The sequence below is a fragment of the Gracilinanus agilis genome, chromosome 2 (genome assembly GCF_016433145.1).
Source record: "Gracilinanus agilis isolate LMUSP501 chromosome 2, AgileGrace, whole genome shotgun sequence".
Taxonomy (NCBI): Eukaryota; Metazoa; Chordata; class Mammalia; order Didelphimorphia; family Didelphidae; genus Gracilinanus; species Gracilinanus agilis.
Genome location: NC_058131.1, coordinates 178,112,343 through 178,130,651, shown reverse-complemented (window position 1 = coordinate 178,130,651; position 18,309 = coordinate 178,112,343). Strand labels below are relative to the sequence as shown.

Below are 18,309 nucleotides of genomic sequence, written 5' to 3'. Positions count from 1 at the left end.
TATATATATATATATATATATATATATATATATATACTCTATATACAATCATGCTACCACCTTAGTCCAGATGTTCATCATCTAGCCCTCTATTGATTATTTCCAATTAATCTTCTACATAACTGTTTTCATAATATCTCTCTCATTAGAGCAGTGGTCCCCAAACTTTTTTGGCCTACCACCCCCTTTCCAGAAAAAATATTACTTAGCACCCCTGGAAGTTAATTTTTTAGAATTTTAATAGCAATTAATAGGAAAGATAAATGCACATGTGGCCATCACCTCTTTCCTGGATTGCTGCAGCATCCACCAGGGGGCGGTGGTGCCCACTTTGGGAATCACTGCATTAGAGTATGAACTCAAGAGCAGGAGAATCTTGTCATTTTTTTTTATCCTTAGCTCAGTACCTGATACATACTAGATATTTAATAAATTTTGAATGATTGGTTAAACTTTTGCAATAGTTTCCTAATTGGCATTTCTGCCTCAAATAATCTCGCGTTCCTAATCCATACTAGACACAGCTGCCAAACTGATATTCCTAAAGCATAGACTTGAAAATGTTGCTGCTGTACTCGTGATGCTCCAGTGGCCCCTTATTACTTCTAAAACCAAGTACAAACTCTTCTGTCTTGTAAAAGGTTTTTCAAAAACTGACTCTGATCTATCTTTCAAAACACATATTTCTTCTCCTTTACATATTCCACGGTCTCAAAGGATTGAAATGGACCCAAAGGTCCAATAAAACCAGCCGCCTTGCTGTTCCTCACGCATAACATTCTATCTTTCATCTCTCCTCTTTATAAACTTTCTCCCATGACTGGAATGCACTGTTTCTTCACTTCCCTGCCTTAGAATTCCTGATTTCCATCCAAGTGCAGCTCAAACATTATCTTCTAGATGGGGTCTTTTCTGATTCCTTCCTCTGCTGTCCCATCCCATTCCCTTAGCTGTAGCACCATATAATCATAGATTTAGAACTGGAAAGGCCATCAAGTCCAATTCCCTCATTTAATAGATAGGGAATTGAGGTTTGGAGAGATTAAGTGACTTGCCTACCAGGGTCACATGTATGAGAATTTATTTTTCATATACCATATTAATTCCTCTATATTAGGGAGAATTACTATGTATTCCTGTGTCTGAGATCCAGGTCAGAGATACCATCCAGTCTGCTGCTTTTTGTGTTCTCTTTGTCCTTAGGAATTTCAAGGAATAGCTTTCTTTTTAACAGAATTTGACTAATAAATGAAGTGAAGAGTTCTTTTCCTTAGTATGTGACCTGTCCACCTGTGGGAATAAGTTAATGGAACCACCTCTTAATTAGCTATCACCATTAAAAATGTATTGGGGGGGCAGCTGGGTAGCTCAGTGGAGTGAGAGTCAGGCCTAGAGACAGGAGGTCCTAGGTTCAAACCCGGCCTCAGCCACTTCCCAGCTGTGTGACCCTGGGCAAGTCACTTGACCCCCATTGCCCACCCTTACCAATCTTCCACCTATGGGACAATACACCGCAGTACAAGGGTAAAAATAATGTATTGGGATGTTCAAGAGGTTGTAGGCTAAATAAGGAGCTCATAAAAATCAATTTATTAAGATGCCTGACCCAGCTCAGGTTGTTCCTAGTCCCAAGAGTCATGGAGACCTACACCACTTTATCAGTTATGATGGTGGCCTAACCAATAAACCTGATATAATCAATAAATTTATAGCCTTACACCCAAATCTTTCAAGATAATCTTAATTGTAACACATGGCTAGTAAATGTTTGAGGCAATTTTTAAATCCAAGACTTCTTGACTTCTAAGTCTATCACCCCACCTACTGTCATGTTGCCTTTTAGTGTTTCCCCCTAAAATTACCTTGTATTCCTTTTGTATGTATTTTATATATTAATTATGTTTATATGATATATGTATTTTATATAAACCTACATGTAAAAATGCTCTCTTCCAAAAGAAGGTAAGCTCTTGGAGGGCAAGAACTTCTTTATTTTTGGTTTGTATCCCCTAGAGTCTAGAACAGAGACTGATACATAGTAAACACAATAAATGCTGATTAATTGACTGATGGATGTTCTGTGTAAAGCAAATGCTCTTTAAGAAGAAGGTGCTGGAACTACTGAGTCTGTATCCCAAAGAGATAATAAAGAAGGGGAAAGGATTTGTACAAAAATATTTATAGCAGCTCTTTTTGTGGTGGCAAAGAATTGGAAATGGAGGGAATGCCCAACAGTTAGGGAATGACTGAACAAATTGTGGTACATGTTGGTGATGGAATACTATTTTGCTGTAAGAAATGATAAACAAGATGAAAACTTGGCTACTCTCAGCAGTGAAATGATCTGGGACAATCCTGAGAGATGTCACAGAATGCTATCTACCTCCAGAGAAAGAACTGATAGTCATCTTCTGCATCAGTGTATTTATAGTTTTATTTTGGGGTTTGGGTTATTTATGGCTTTGCTCGTACAACAATGACCAATATGGAAGTGTGTTTTGCATGACAATAAAAAATTGAAAATAAAAAGAAGAGGGTTCTGGATCTATGTATCCAGCTCCCTGTGTCTCCCCTAGGGCAGAGTCCTTTAAATCCTGATCATATCTGGACATCTGGGTCATACCTTGGATTCAGAAAGAAAAAGAGGGAGGTAGTCCAGATATGTCAAAGTTACCTGAAGCCATAGTGTTGTGATGCAATTCTGTCATACCCGATCTTGACTTTGAAGACATTTGGATCTTCTGGACCTTTGATCCCCATCCCTTAAAAATTATGTCTATACCTGGCTTGAATTCTTACAGTGCTGGAGGTGCTTGTTCTTCAAAAGGAATATTTAAGGTTGGGACCCCTAGCTCTGATACTTAAGAGCTATATAACCATGGCAACTCACTTAACCTTTATGAACCTCATTTTCTTCACCTTTAAAATGGGGTAAATAATACTACACTGCATATATCCTAGGGGTCTTGTGAGGAAACTGTTTCATGAATGCTTGTTGATTAATTGATTAAATCAATTTTGATATCTAACTCAAAGTCAGGTAATATAGGCATTTGGCACCCATGAAACCTAACTGAATTGTGGATGCCTTAACTTAACAAGGTCATATTGATCTTATTACAGAATATTTCTTACATTTGATGCTTTTCTCTAGTCTGTCTTTTAAAGAGCAAAGGACCAGATTAAGGACCACTGTTCTTGTGAGTGTGAGGTAAAGAAAGGAATTGAGTTTACTTGTTAGCTCAGTTCTTTCTTCCCTATATTTTAGTTCTACAATTTTTACTTTTGTTATATTACTAAATCTTCACTAGAACAAAATAATGTACAAAACTACCAACAGAAACTAAAAGGGAAAAAAAGCCAAAGGTGGCAGTGAAGGGGTAGAATCATCTTGTCAGATTTCAAAATATATTATAAATCATTAATTATCAAAACTGTTTATTACTGGATAAAAGCAACATAAAAAGATATCACTGGGATAGAATAGTATCTAGAAATAACAGTTTGCAGAAAAATATTCGCAGATCTATGTTAAAAAAAACATTGAGAAAAAGAATGATTATTAAATAATGAAGCATTTGGATTCCAGTATGGTGAAAAATAAGTTTATAATCATACCTAACAACAACTACTATGATAATCTTTGACTGGATAAGCAATCTAAATGATAATTTTTTAAATTGTAACAACAAATAATGATATATTTGTCTCAGCTGCCAAAACAACGAATATCTCTATCAACAAATGGAAGAAATTGTATCTATTACATTAAAATAGTTTTGACTTACAATGTCTTCTGACATGGGCTATTTTGCCTCTCTTTAGGTGACCTGGTGGCTCCACACTCTTAGATACCACCATGTTAATGTGAAACTTAGAATAGATATCTGATGAACTTAGCCTACTATAGCTCAGAACTTTTCAATTCAAGAGATCCTCCAGCATCAGCTTCCCAGGTAACAGTGATTATAGACACATTCCACCACACCAAACAGGGTGTGTTTCATGGCTCCTGATTGAAATGGAAAGTGTGGAAAGAAATTTCTAATGCTAAGAGAGATTGTAGTCTGGAGGTCACTAAAGAGGTGAAGTAACCCCTTGGGGCTATGAACTAAAGGAACTGATAAACTACCCTTTCTCTGGAGATGGAGAGATGCCAAATGATGAAGTCCAGAAGATGGCAGCAGAGGGCAGTCAAGGCATCAGAAACACACAAGTAGCAATTAAATCAAGAACAAACATAGGATCAAGTATAACACTCAGGAAAAAGCAAAGTGGCACAGGAAACAGATTAGCAGAGGACTCCAGCTCAGAAGAGAAAGCAGAATGACTGGTGCCATCAACAAGAGGTACTGGCAGCTCTGTGGGTAGCAAGTAGTAGTATTTGGAGGTGTGAACTGCCTAGATACATAAGAACCCCGGCTCTACATATCTTTGCCTTATACCCCTCTTCTGCTGTTATGGCAAACTGTGGGGTAAAGTACTCTTGTATGGCTGGAAGAGATCTTCTTTATCATTTTTTTAGCTATGCTGTTTAAGGAAATGTCTTGTGCCTTGAACTAATGTTTCCTCTTATTGGAAGGTAAAAATATTCATACTGTTAGGAAAGAGTTCATGAGGTATAGTTTGAGTTAATGCTGTATATATATAATGTATATATTGGATTGAGAACAGCTTTCAGGAGACTTCAAGTAGTAGGTAAGTTAGTAACTACTTGAAAGATTAGTTACACTCTGTAATAAACATATTAAAATAAACTTGATGTTATTTCACCCAAATGGCTAAAAAAGGAGCGAGAAACAATAAAAATCCCAATGTTGAAAGAGCTGTAGCTACTAAATATTGTTGAAATAGTAGGGAAACAATGTTTTTGAAGAGTTTTTAAGACAATATACAAGTGTTACAAAGCACATTCTTTGATCCATCAAACATATTACCAGGACTATATTCTAAAGATATCATAAAAAGATTAAAATCCTAATTTCTACAAATATATATCCATCAATGCTTAATTTTTTATAAGAAAAACTGGAAATAACCTACATGTCCAAAGATTGTAAACTGACTAAGCCAATAAATCAACAAAGCCATTATAGTAAAGCATAACAAGTTTTTTAAATATGAAGAGATACAGGAAGACATGCAAAAAATGAAAACATTAAAGAAACCCAATTGTAGAAACAAAACTTTGTAAATACAAAGCTAAAAAAAAAGGATTTTCCTGAATGTAACCCAGAGCAAAAAAAAAAAAAACACCTACTATTGTTGTTGTTTTGTTAAAGTTTTCTTTCTACTATTTTATAACATTTCAAAAATAAATTCAATGTTTTATTTAATATTCAACAGAGACTATGGCTTTATTCCATATATATTTATTTATATTTGTTTAGTATATTTAATCTACTATCATATCATCTTTTTTTGAAGATCAATCCCAATTATCATTCCTTTCTCTCAGTCTCTCCCTATTTCCTAGTGTCTTCTCTGATACCTACAGACATACCCAGGTCTCCTCCTTCACTTGATCCTGCCATTTCCTCAACCTATAATCCTTTATTTCCCTTTCTTTTAACTATCCACTCAGAAAAGAATCATCTATACTCTGCTACCACTTCTTCAACCCTTACTTACCTTTCAAGTCATTACAATTTGGCTTCTGAATCCACTTCTTGACTGACAGTTCTCTCACCAAGGTTGTCAACACTGTCTTAATTTATAAGTCCTTTGATGAGTCTTCATCCTCTTTGAACTTTCTGCAATTTTTTAAAACCTTTATCTTCTGTCTTAGGATCAATACTAAATATTGATTCCAAGGCAGAAGAGCTAGAAGGGCTAGGCAATTGGGGTTAAGTGACTTGCCCAAAGTCACATAGCTAGGAAGTATCTGAGGCCAGATTTAAACCTCACCCTTCACATCTCCAGGCCTGACTCTCTATTCACTGAACCACCCAGATTTCTTTAATTTTTTATGCTATTGGTCATCCCTTCCTTTTTTTCTCCCTGAGCTTCTAAGACACTACTTTCTCCCTCAGTTTTTAGGTAGTTGCTCCTTCTGAATCTCATTTGTGTGTTCATCTTCCACATTTGGCCCCTTTTAAGCATGAATGTATATCAACTATGACTCTGTCCTTGATTCTATACTCAATATTTGGTTCTTTACTCTCTCTCTGTAATTTTATCCCCTCCCAGTTCAAGGATCATCTCAATTTTGATGACTTCCCAAACTACCTATTCATGACTAATTTGTTTCCTGAATTCTAGTTCCAGATCACCAATTGCCCAATAGACATCTCTTCCTGGATGCTCCACAAAAATCTCATACTTAACTTGTCCAACATGAAACTCATCATAACTCTCCCTTATCTTGTTTCTCTAAATTTTCTTATTTCTGTCCAGGATATTCCTGTTCTCCCAGTCACATGGCTATATAACTTTGGAGTCATCTTTGGATCTCTCTTGCCCTTGACAAACTATCAATTTCCAAGTATTATCATTTCTATTTCTATAACCTTTTTCATTTCTTTACTGTTCTCCATTTATATGACAAATGACTTAATACAGGTCTTCAACATCTCTTATTTAGACTATATTAAAGGCCTTTTGTCAATCTGATTCCAGTCTCCCCTAATCCCATCTATTTCTACACAGATGCAAATATAATCTTCCTAAGACACACATCAGAACATGTCATTCTTGTGCTCAAAAGTGTGATAATTAGATTAAGTCTACATTGCCCATCTTTAGATTAAATCGACAAAGGTGAGAGCACCTCCAATTCTGGGAGGTCCCTAACCCACATGTGCTAGAGTGGGTGACGAATCAGAATCAACTGACTCCCCTCTAGGCAGTATTATGAGAAGCGTCTATTGTGACTGGACACGCAAATTAGGGAGGAGGCACATGAAGTGATGCATAAGTGACCCCTTTAAAAAGAAGGAGTTGAGTGAGTGAGAGGGGCTTCTGGTGAAGAGGGCTGCTGCTGAAGGACTTTTTCGGGTTAGTGGAGGAGTGCTGGCTGGAATGCTGAGACCTTGTTAAGACTGCTTTCAATATCTTCTTTAGAAGTCCAAATGATGAGTTTAAAGACTGAATCTTCCTGAACTTCTCTTAAGGAACTTCCCTTAATAGACTCTAAAAGCTTCATTCACCTCCAGGCCTCTGGCCCTCTGACACTCTGCTGAGGGTTAATTAGATCTACCTGGATTAATTAGAGGATCATAGTAATTTACCTAGTGTATTAGATTCTTATTTCCTTATTTACTCTCTCTCTTCTGAATTGTAAATAAACTTTCATAAAAGTCAATTTTGACTTGAGATTATTCTTAATTGAGGATTGATAATTGTTCAATCCTCTGGTGACCATCTTTTAATATATTCGACCAAAAAAACCCTTTTTCCCCCTTACAAAAGTCTTCAGTAAGTGGTATACTATTGATTCTATGATAATATATAACCTTTAGCCTGGCATTTAGACTCTTTACCAGTTGGCAGCAACCTACCTTTCTCATTTTATTTTACTCTTACTCTTTTCAAGTCCTTTATGGTCTAGCCAGGCTAGACTACTAGCTTCTCCATGAACTTGATATTTTATCTCTGATCTTCATATATTTGCACACGTCATCTCTGATACCTGAAATGCACTCTCTCCTCTTTATTGCTTTTTATCATCTTTTGCCTCTCTTCTCAAGCTTAGCTTCCTCCTTCTTCATGAAGTCTTCTTTGATTTCTCTCTCTAAATTATCAGTGCTTATTTCCTCTTAAATATATAACACAATTATGCTTATTTAAATATATATGCATATATATGTTCTATGTATTGCTTTAGTAGAATATAAGTTCCTTGAGCAATGACTTCTTTTGCTTTGATCTTTCTATTTGGAACAGATACCTTGTCCATGGTAGTACTTAATAAATTTTTTTAAACATTAGTTGAACTATTATTTATGAAAATTACTTTAAAATAATTATAATGCACAAAACAACAGGGACTAAAAGAGGAAAGGGATATATTACACGAGAGAGGAAAATGTAAACATAGGTGGAGAGGAAAAAGCTCTAACATTACCTTTTTGCCTTACCTAATTCAGAGTACTTCTTTTTGCTTTTTGCATCACTGTAAAGATGCAAGATCTCTTTCATCAACCAAAATATTAATTCTGAGTATTTATGCATCATAACCAAATTCAACTATCAGAGAAAACACCTCAGGTAGTCTATGGAGTTGATCAGAATGAGGTTTTTCTGGTGACAGCAAAGGCAAACCTCCTGGTGATAATTAAGAACAGCTTAAAAATAATTCCTAACTGAGCTCTTGAAATCCAGCTACAGCTTCTTGATGATTCTGACCTTCTCTATCCTTCCTGTACCTTGGTGATAGGTGTCACAAACAGATTAAAGGACTTGTTTGAACAACTTGTATGACTTTTTGTTTACTTCTTTGTCTCCCTTCTTTAGGATTTTATCCCCTTTCTTTCCTCTTTCAGCTTGATCTGTTTACCTTGGAGGTTTTCCAAGTTCCCCTGGTGATTGACTACCTCGCACTTATGACTATGTGCAACTTTGGGACCCACTTAGAAGATTCTCAATATTCAGTAGTTAATGAGCCATCCAGCAGTTCTGCAATGTTGATAAACATCTTACCTATATGAGCATGAAGACAACAGGGAATTCAAAGTAATAGACTGTTATAGTTAAAAAAGACCTTAGACATTATCTTGTGCAAATTCATTTTCTTACAAATGAAGAAATTGGCTGAGAGAGAGGAAGGGATTTGGTGGTATAAATTTCCATTTCTTGATATTTACCACCCTCCATACTGGCTAAGGCATGTGCTCTTTAAACTTCTTCATCAATATATACTCATCATGTGTTTCAAAATTGAGCCCTAGCTGCATCTTTTTCCAGGAAGCTCTCTCAGATTCCTGAACTCACTCTGAATTTAGTGATGATGGGCAAATATGTTATAATATAGATTTAGAGCTGGAAGGCACCTGGGCAGTTATTTAAGTAGGAGAAATAATATAGCATAGGGTGTCAGTGCTGGGAATGGAATCAGGACCCCCTGGTTTTATATTCTTCCTAAGATACTTATTCATTGCTTGAACCTGGGTAAGTCACTTAATTTTTCTTAGCCTTGATTGCCACATCTGTGAAATGGTTGCAACACTACTAATTATTCTGCCACCAGATATTAACCATATGGATCTTGGGAGTTTGAGGCTTTGACCCTTCCCAGTGAAGGTAGGTCTTCAAACACAGAGAAGTATATAAGCCTTTTCAAGGTAAAAGGGAGAAACATTTATAGAGACAAAACAGGAATAAGGTCACCAGTGTGAGTAAAGAGGAAAATCTATCTCTAGTCCTTACTATATCTGATGCCTCAATTGTTATGAGTTAAAACTATTTCTGCCTTTGTTCAGCAAGGATGTGAGATGGTTTTGACAACCTATTGATAACTCGAGTCCTACAACCACTCATCATATGAAGAGGAAATAGATGACCACTTGAATGGGGTTTGATCCATTTTGGAGAGTTGAACCTGGGATCAAATAGAATGAACAGTCTATTAGATGTGATTAATGCTTTTGATTTTACCAATCTTTTATCTAATCCAACTAAACTGCTTCCTAAAATAATCTTTTGTGCTAATATCACTTATTAGGCATATAGAAAGAAGGGAACAGTTAATGGATCTGTTCACAAACTCTTTGATTTGATTGGTGGACATTCACTTAATGTAAGGAACTGAACTAGTGGACTAGTAACAACTGACTTTTCTGATGCAGATGGCTTGGTTAATACCATCAGTATCCTCAGTGGTTATATATTTCATTTGTTTTTCACTCTTACTTTCTGTCTTAGACTCAATATTAAGTATTGGTTCCAAAGCAGAAGAATAATAAATGTGAGGTAAGTGGGGTTAAGTGACTTGCCCATACAGCTTATATACTTTATTTTTTTTTTTTGCACAAAAGAAAGCTGAATAACCATGGTTTTAGGCATCATACATTAGGAAAGATATAAAAATTGTGGACTGTATTTAGAAGAAAGTGACCAGGATTGTGAAAGGAATAGAGAAAATGCCTTATAAATATTAGTTTAAGAAACAGGAGCTGTTTAGCTCAAAGGAAAAAAAATTGTGGGGACATGATCTTTGTCTTTAAATATTTGAAGGACCATCATAGCTAGAGGTTTCTGATTATCTCCAGAAGGCAGAACAAGGAATGATTGGCTAATTGGCCATGAAGTTTGAGAAGTGACAAATGTAAATTTCCTGACTAGAGGTGTACAAATGCAGATTGGTCTACCTTGACAGGCCATGGATTCTTCCTTATTAGAGGACTCCAAGTCCACTAGATCAAGTACAGGTTGTACTGGTTAACCTTTGAGGTTTCTTCCAACTTCTAGATTCAGGGATTTTTGCAATCTAAACTACTGAAGGTCTTTTGAACAGAGGAGTCACTCAATCATATGGTGATCCCAATAACTGACAAAACTCTGAATCTGAACATCTTTGTTTAGAATTCGCTTAGATCTTATTCTCTACTCAAAGTTCCCCATATCTATAGTGCTTTAAAACTTACAAAGTATTTTCCCCATAACAACCTGGCAGGTAGGCAATATGAGGTGTGTGTGTGTGTGTGTGTGTGTGTGTGTGTGTGTGTGTGTGTATTATCTTCATTTTACAAGTGAAGTACAAAGAGGTCAATTAACTTGCCCTATATCACACAATAAGCAAGTTAATTCTTAGAACAATAAGCAGTTGGTATTTATTTGGTCAACTGATTAGAAATTTAGGATTCATTATGTAAATAGTTCAGTAGAGCTTTCAAACAGCCATAGAAGGAAGAACTGGGTACATAGGAGAGATGAAGGAAATGCCATGATTATTTTATTCCTTTGCTTTCGGATATTGAAATAATCCTAGTTCCTCTCAAAGTAATGGAACCTTTTCTGATATCTGATTCCATGGATGCTTTCTATTCCATCATTCAGAGAAAACAAATTCTTTCTAAGCCATCTATCCCAGCTGTCAGAATGATATACCTCTGGGGAAATGTACTGATGTGAAAATGCTTGGGGTTTCCTTCACTGGCACAAGGTTGTTGGAAAGCATTCAGAAAACTCATGCTCTAGATCCTGAGGTCTCTCTTCTTTCTGTAGCATGAGAGTGAAATTTAGGAGAACTCTGAACCGGAGTTTTTTTTTTTTTATTTCATTTCAGTAAGAACAAGATTGCCTACTTGAAAGATATTATAATAGACACTGGAAATACTAAAATAAAAAAAAATCACACTAGTTCCTGACCACAAGAAACTTACAGTCCAGTTGGAATAATATTGTATATACAAAGAGGAAATGAAACAGTCTTTGTCCTTAATGAGCTCACTTAAGTATATTAGAAGTTAAGTGGAATGAGGAGAAGAAATATCTTATCCACATAAAGTATTATGAGAAACTGGAGTAGGGAAATAGCATTTTCAGCAAGGAGCATCGAAGATGGCTTTGTGAAATAAGTGGTATTTAACATGGACTTTAAAGATAGATAAAGATTTCAATAGAGAAAAAGATGTTAAGTTATATGTTCTAGGTATGCCAGATGGCCTAGGTTAATACATAGAGGTAGGAGATATAAACAAGACTAGAGTCTGGTTAATAATCTAATTTGGCTGAAATGTAGAGTTCATAGCACATAGTTTGAAACAAGATCAACAAGTTGGCTGGTGCCATAATGGAGAGGATGCTTTAAATACCAAGCTAAAAGAATGCATATTTTTTTCTTTAGATAATAGGGAGCCATTGAAAGTCTTTAAGCAAAGAAATGATGCAGTTAAGCATGTGCTTCAAGGCATTTATTTTGGCAGCTGTGTGAGGATATGGTTAGAGATGGAAGCAGTGAGACCAGGAAGAAGGCTATTACAGTAAGGAAGGTTAGAGGTGACTAGAGGCTGAACCTGGCTTTGTAATTGAAGAAAAGGGGACAGAAAGGACAGATGTTGTGAAAGCAGAATCATTAGGACACTCCAACTTTTTGAATCTGGGGTTTAGGGGAGGTGGAGGAGAGGAGTCAAGGATAACTAAGGTTTTGAGCCTAGGTACCATGAACAGGAATAGTGAAGGTGGGTTGAGGGACAGGTTAAGGGAAACATTTCTCTTGAATGGGTTAAGAGCTGGAAGGGACAGCATCTTCATTTTATAGATGAAAAAGCTCAGTCTCCAGAGGGTTAAAAAAAGGCTAAACAGCAAGTAAGAGGCTCAGCTAGTATATGAACCTCGGTCTTCTAACTCCATATGCTGCGCACTTTCTGTCATGGCAGATTTCCCCTCATATTTTGGGAAGTATTCTGTCTCACTTGCTTTGGGCCACGTTTAAATTGGTTAGGATGAGGAAAGCACATTAACATGATGTTCTCTGACAATTTTTCTCTTGTCCTCCAGTCCCATTACTCTACTTGCCACCCATTGAAAAAACTGTGTGCTTAAGATCCTAGGTCTTAGAGCTTCAAGCAACCCTAAGAAATCATCAGGTTTACCTTCCTAATTTTGCATATGAAGAAGTAGAAGCCACAAAATGTAAAATAACTTGTTCATGTTTCCCCAGCTAATAAATCATAGATCTAGGAATCAAATTCAGGTCTTTGACTCTAAAATAGAGTATTCTTGGTACTATAACTTGAATTTCCCTCTTGTCTTTGCTTTTGACATTCTGGGAGACTGGAAGGGCACTTTCTCTCCAAGCTTCCTAAATTTCGCCAGTAAGATCAGAGGATCTAAGGCCATAGAGTTAGGAGGAAATATAGAAATCAGCTATTTCATCCCCTCTTCCCTATCTTTGTTTTACAGATGAGGCAATCCTTTATAGTTAAGCTCATTCAAGAAGCCTTCCATGAATACCCATTCAGAAATGTTATTTAAGTAGCATTGAGTTCCTATACTGTTCACTTGGTACTTTTCATTCACTGTCTTACATTGTTGTTCTTGGTGTACTTACTCTCTCTTGTACTATACTGTTTTATCCTAAAAGTTAGAGACCACATCTGGATGTAGTTAAATTCTTTTCAAAAATGTTTGTCAATCATTAACTATACCAAATACCTGTGACAAACAATGCTATCCACCTCCACAGAAAGAGCTGTAGGAGTTGGAATGTAGATCAAAGCATATTATCCTTTACTTTAGTTTCTTTGGGGTTTTGGTTTTATATAATTATTTTTTTTATAAAAATGAATAATATGGAAATATTTTTGTATGATAATACATATCTAACCCAGATCAAATTGCTTACCCTCTCTGGGAAGAGGGAGGGAAGTGGGGGGAGGGACACAATTTGGATAATATAACTTTAGAAAAGGTATGTGGAAAATAGTTATTACATGTAATTGGTGAAATAAAATATCTTTAAAAATAAATAAAATGCCCAGAGTTAGGTGCTGAGGATGCAATGATAGGACACAGCCCAGCTCTCAAGATACTTTACAATCTAACGGGGGTTAGTACAAAAATAAAAATAAATGAGAAAAGGGAAAGTTTGATTAACACAAAGAAGAAATCTGGAAAACATGCTATCAGTAAATAATTTTTAAAAATCCTTGGAATAAAGGAAGAGATTTCTTTGAACTTATAATACTCTGTTGGTGGAACTGTGAAATAATCCAATCATTTTGGAGAGCAATTTGGAATTACACCCAGAGAATTATAAAACTGTGTATACCCCTAGACCGAGCCATAACATTGCTATGTTTATTTCCCAAGGAAATCAGGGAAAAAGAAAAAGAACCTATATGTTCCGAAATACTTATAGCAACTCTCTTTGTGGTGGCAAAGAACTGGAAGTTGAGGAGATGTCCATCAATAGGGGAATGACTGAACAAGTTGTGATATATGATTGTGATGGAATATTATTGTAAGAAACAATGAGCAAGTTAATTAAGAAAAACTTGGAAAGATCTACATGAAATAATAAAGAGTGAAATAAGTAAAACCAAGAGAACATCATATACAACTACAGAATTAATATTTGAAGAATAATGTGTGATTGTCCACCTCCAGAGACTGAACTGATAAATAGAAACATGAAAGACATAATTTATATATTTCCATATACATAGATAGATATTTTCTTTTGTTGGGTGTTATCTTCTATGGGACAAGGAAGGGAGGGAGGGGCTGAAATATCTGGGAATGAATTTTATTAAAAATAAATAAATAGGGGCAGCTGGGTAGCTCAGTGGATTGAGAGTCAGGCCTAGAGACCGGAGGTCCTAGGTTCAAATCTGACCTCAGATACTTCCCAGCTGTGTGACCCTGGGCAAGTCACTTGACCCCTATTGCCCACCCTTACCACTCTTCCACCAAGGAGCCAATACACAGAAGTTAAGATTTAAAAAAAACAACAAAGAAATAAATAAATGATGGGGGAAGGGAGGTGAGGAAGAATGAAAAATCTAGAATAAAGCTGACGTTACAAAGTGACTTTAAAGGGAGACTTTAAAGAATGTTGGTGCCGTGTTTGGAAAGAGGAATGCTTAGAAGAGTTTTGGGTTTGGAAGAAAACCACTCTCCCACAGTTGTCTCTGATAAATCTTGTGGAGAAGGAAAGAACTAGAAGAGGGTATATTATTGATAGTTATTGCGGCTATACTTTGGAAGCCATCCAAAATTCTCATAGTTTCTGACACAGAAGCTCTTCTCTGACCCCCTCGAAGGTTAGCTTGGGGTTCTAGCTGTGAATTCTCAACCTTATCCTGTATTTTCCTACATCTGCCTGGTCAGAAAAAGAACTTCTACTATCTGAGTTACAATACAATCCAGTTTGTATTGTTTTTGTTTGTAAAAGGGAAAGAATGTCCTTACATTGACTAGACAGCATTTTTCCCAGGCCGTAGCAAACAGAAACATGAGGGATGAATCTGTATAGTCATGACCTAGAAACACTCATGATAATGAGAAAAGGACATTGGATCTGGAGTCAGAGAGTCTGGTTTTAAATTCTGTTTGACCCTCGACCTCAGAGTTCTTGTCTATAAAATGAAAAAGTTGGAATTAATGTCCTCTAAGTTCCTTCCCAGCTCTAAATCTATGATCCTTCCTTGCTTTAAGTCCTGTGCTGATGCACTTGGATATTTGAAATAGAATTTCATTGACAAAAATTCACTTTAGTCACAACTTCTCATAAATATATATTGGATAAAGTCAGGAATATGAGCACCACATGGCTTCATGAAAGATTTGGAACCTGAACTAGGTCTTGAAGGATGGAATTTGATTTGGACAAAGGAAAGAAAAATGGGAGAGAGCATTCCACGAGAGAATCAATCCATCAACAACAACAAGCATTTATTTTGTTACACATGTGCTCACAAACAGCTATTTATTGACTCCAGAGATTGAATCATCTCTTTGGGGGAGCTAGTGTTCCCCAAAGCCCTCAAGTTAAATGTCAATAACAGGAAACTTTCTGTAAGAGAGATGTGATGAGAGGAGAGAAATATATATAATTATATGACCTTTTTCTCCCTCCCTTCCCTATCCCCACCAGAGAAACAGACTTATTTTCTCTCTTTGGAAATATAGTGTCTGGGATGTCTCTCTCTACCTGATGAATAATTTAACAGAAATACACACACACACACACACACACATATTACAAACATTCAAAGCCCTAGGTCAGAAAGAAGGATTTGTCCACTTGCCAGTATATTCTCATCTCACAAAAGAATCTTTCTCAAAGATGACTCTAGGGCTTAACTATGTAGTGTAGGAATTCTCCAGACCTCAGTTTACAGATATGTCAAATGAGAGAGTTGGACAATATGACCTCCAACTGAAAATCCTAGTATCTCCCCACTGTAGGCAATTCATTTCATAGCAGTCCCATGAATGGTTCATAATTTCCTCTTTGCTTGCTCACGGAGTGTATGTGACAAAGTTTTCTCTTTTGTTCTTAATCTTTATCCCTGCCCAGACAGGAAGGTTTTGGTATATATGAAATAGTACTTTTCAGTCTTTGTGTGTGGTGTGTGTGGAAAATAAACAACTAAATCATCAATCATCAATATTCCACTAACAAAAGGAGTCCCTTCCTGGTGCAGTGAAGATAAGGGATTTCAGACATTCTAATCTGTGAAAATAAAGCCCCGAAAGCACATTTATTTATCAATATAGCCATGGAACTGGAAGCTCCTTCACAGAGTGGGAAGGTTTGTATGTGTGCAAGGGTGAGGGGTGGCAAATGGGGAGAAGAGATGCACACTAGAAAGAAGAGACAATCATTGTGATTGTCACCTGACCTAAAAAAAGCATTGGTAAAATTTGTCTTAAAGCATTCTATCCATTCCAAATGCAAGTCAAAGTTGTTGAGAAAGTTGGGAGAAGAATATAACTCAGAAATCAGCTTTTGTTCCTTTTAAATAAACATTTTTCATATTAAAATGGAAATTAAAGTCTTTTCACATGGAGTAGAGTTATTTATGTACATTATATGAAGATCTGTGCCCTTTCTGGCTAGAATGTAAATGAATTCATTGTAATTAGAATCAGGAAGGGAATAAAAGCTTTTCCTCCAGTCACCTATTTCAATTGTCTCTGGGCTTGTAGGTGCAGATTGGCATTTATAAAGGTATTTCAGAAAACCAAGAGGAGAAAATAAGGAAACAGAAAAGGATGGGATGTTGAGAATGAGAATAAAGGGGGGAGAAGAGATACTGTTCCTCTCAAAGAAAACTTAGCAAGTTCCTTAAAAAAAAGAAATGCCTTAATTTTTACTAAGTATGCATTAAGTCACATAAAGCAAAGTATCACCTGATTTAGATCTGGAAGCAGTTCTAGAGATCATCTATCATTTATTTAACAGATAAGGAAATTACAACCTAGAGAGATAACATGGTTTACACAAGGCTACAGGACAAGGACTCAAACACATGCACTAAGACTCCAAATTTGATGCTCTTTTTACTTATGTGCAGAGTAGTAAATTGCCCGCTATAACATTTATTCATGCACATAAAAATAAGCACCAACAAGATACATAATATGAGCTATGAAATAATACTCCTTCCTCACTAAAGGTTTCTGTTTCAATAGATTTTAGGATACCCTTACTAATAAGCTCTGTCTTGCACTAAATTTTATTGTTATGGTGGGGTTCTTTGCTATTCTTCACATATGACCCTCTATCTCCAATCTCCATATCTTATACCAGATATTCCCCAGGCCTGGAATGATTTCTTCTTCACCATTTAAAAATCCTTAATTTAGAGCTCAGATCAAATATCACCTCCAGCAAAGATTTTTCTTGATTACACTAACTGCCAGTACTCCAAAAATACTTATATTTTTTGCATATATTTATATATCCATGTTACCTTCAGAGTGTAGGTAGTATAGGGAGTATAGGGAATATAAGTCCCTAGAGGGTAGGAGTAATTTCATTTATGCCTTCATATCCTCAGGGTCTAGCATAATGCTTGGTGCATAGTAAACATTTAAATGCTTCTTGGTTGTTCAATTGATATTCTCTCATGGAATGCTTTCTCTCATTTTCCTTTCCTCTACTCAAATCATACCCATCCTTCAAAATCCAGTTCAAGTTGCCCTCATCATATCCTGTTACACTTACTGCCTCTATCACACACTGATAGTTACTTATTTTCTTACTATGTTCTTCATACTTCATCTTCCTAATGAGAGTGTAAATCCCTGGAAATCAAGGACCATTTTGGTTTCATCTTACCTTAGAAGAGTATAATATATATATATTAGGCATGTAATAAATCTTTACCAAGTGGAATTATACTAATTTAGTATTCTGTACATAGCCTAGGGAGAATTTAATTCATTCAGTAAAACAAGCCTTCATTAAGTGCCTATTAAAACCTATGCAATGTACTCAATCATTACTTCCTGGATTGAATAGAGCACTTTTCCATTTTTTTATTGCACTTATTCAGTGATGGCAAACACTGTCTTTCTCTTGAAATACAATTTCTTTCCACTATATCATGCTGAGAAAGGAGAGTCCAAGGGTCAGATGGATAAGGCTGAAAAACAAGGAGGGAGAGACTGGGGAAACTGGAAAGCCATTAGGCAAAAGCTACTCAGAAGCCTCAGGAGAGAACATACAAAAACAACTGAACTTCCCAGGAATAAAATAATACCAATGTTTTGGTCCTCTGTCTATAGGCCAGTTAGATGATGAAAGTTCTTTTCCTTCCTTCCTTTCTTCCTTCCTTCCTTTCTTCCTTCCTTTCCTTTCCTTTCCTTTTTTCCTTTCCTTTCCTTTCCTTTCCTTTCCTTTCCTTTCCTTTCCTT

General features: G+C 36.1%; 1 protein-coding gene across 1 annotated transcript in view; it reads right to left on the bottom strand.

Moving 5' to 3' along the window:
* The window catches only part of TACR1 (tachykinin receptor 1), a 137,626-nt gene extending 134,866 nt beyond the window's left edge, over positions 1-2,760 (bottom strand). The window contains exon 1 of the mRNA XM_044659547.1: positions 2,675-2,760. Coding sequence (XP_044515482.1) covers positions 2,675-2,760 — 86 coding nt within the window. The remainder of the gene's footprint in view (positions 1-2,674) is intronic.
* Between the last annotated feature and the right edge of the window lie 15,549 nt (positions 2,761-18,309).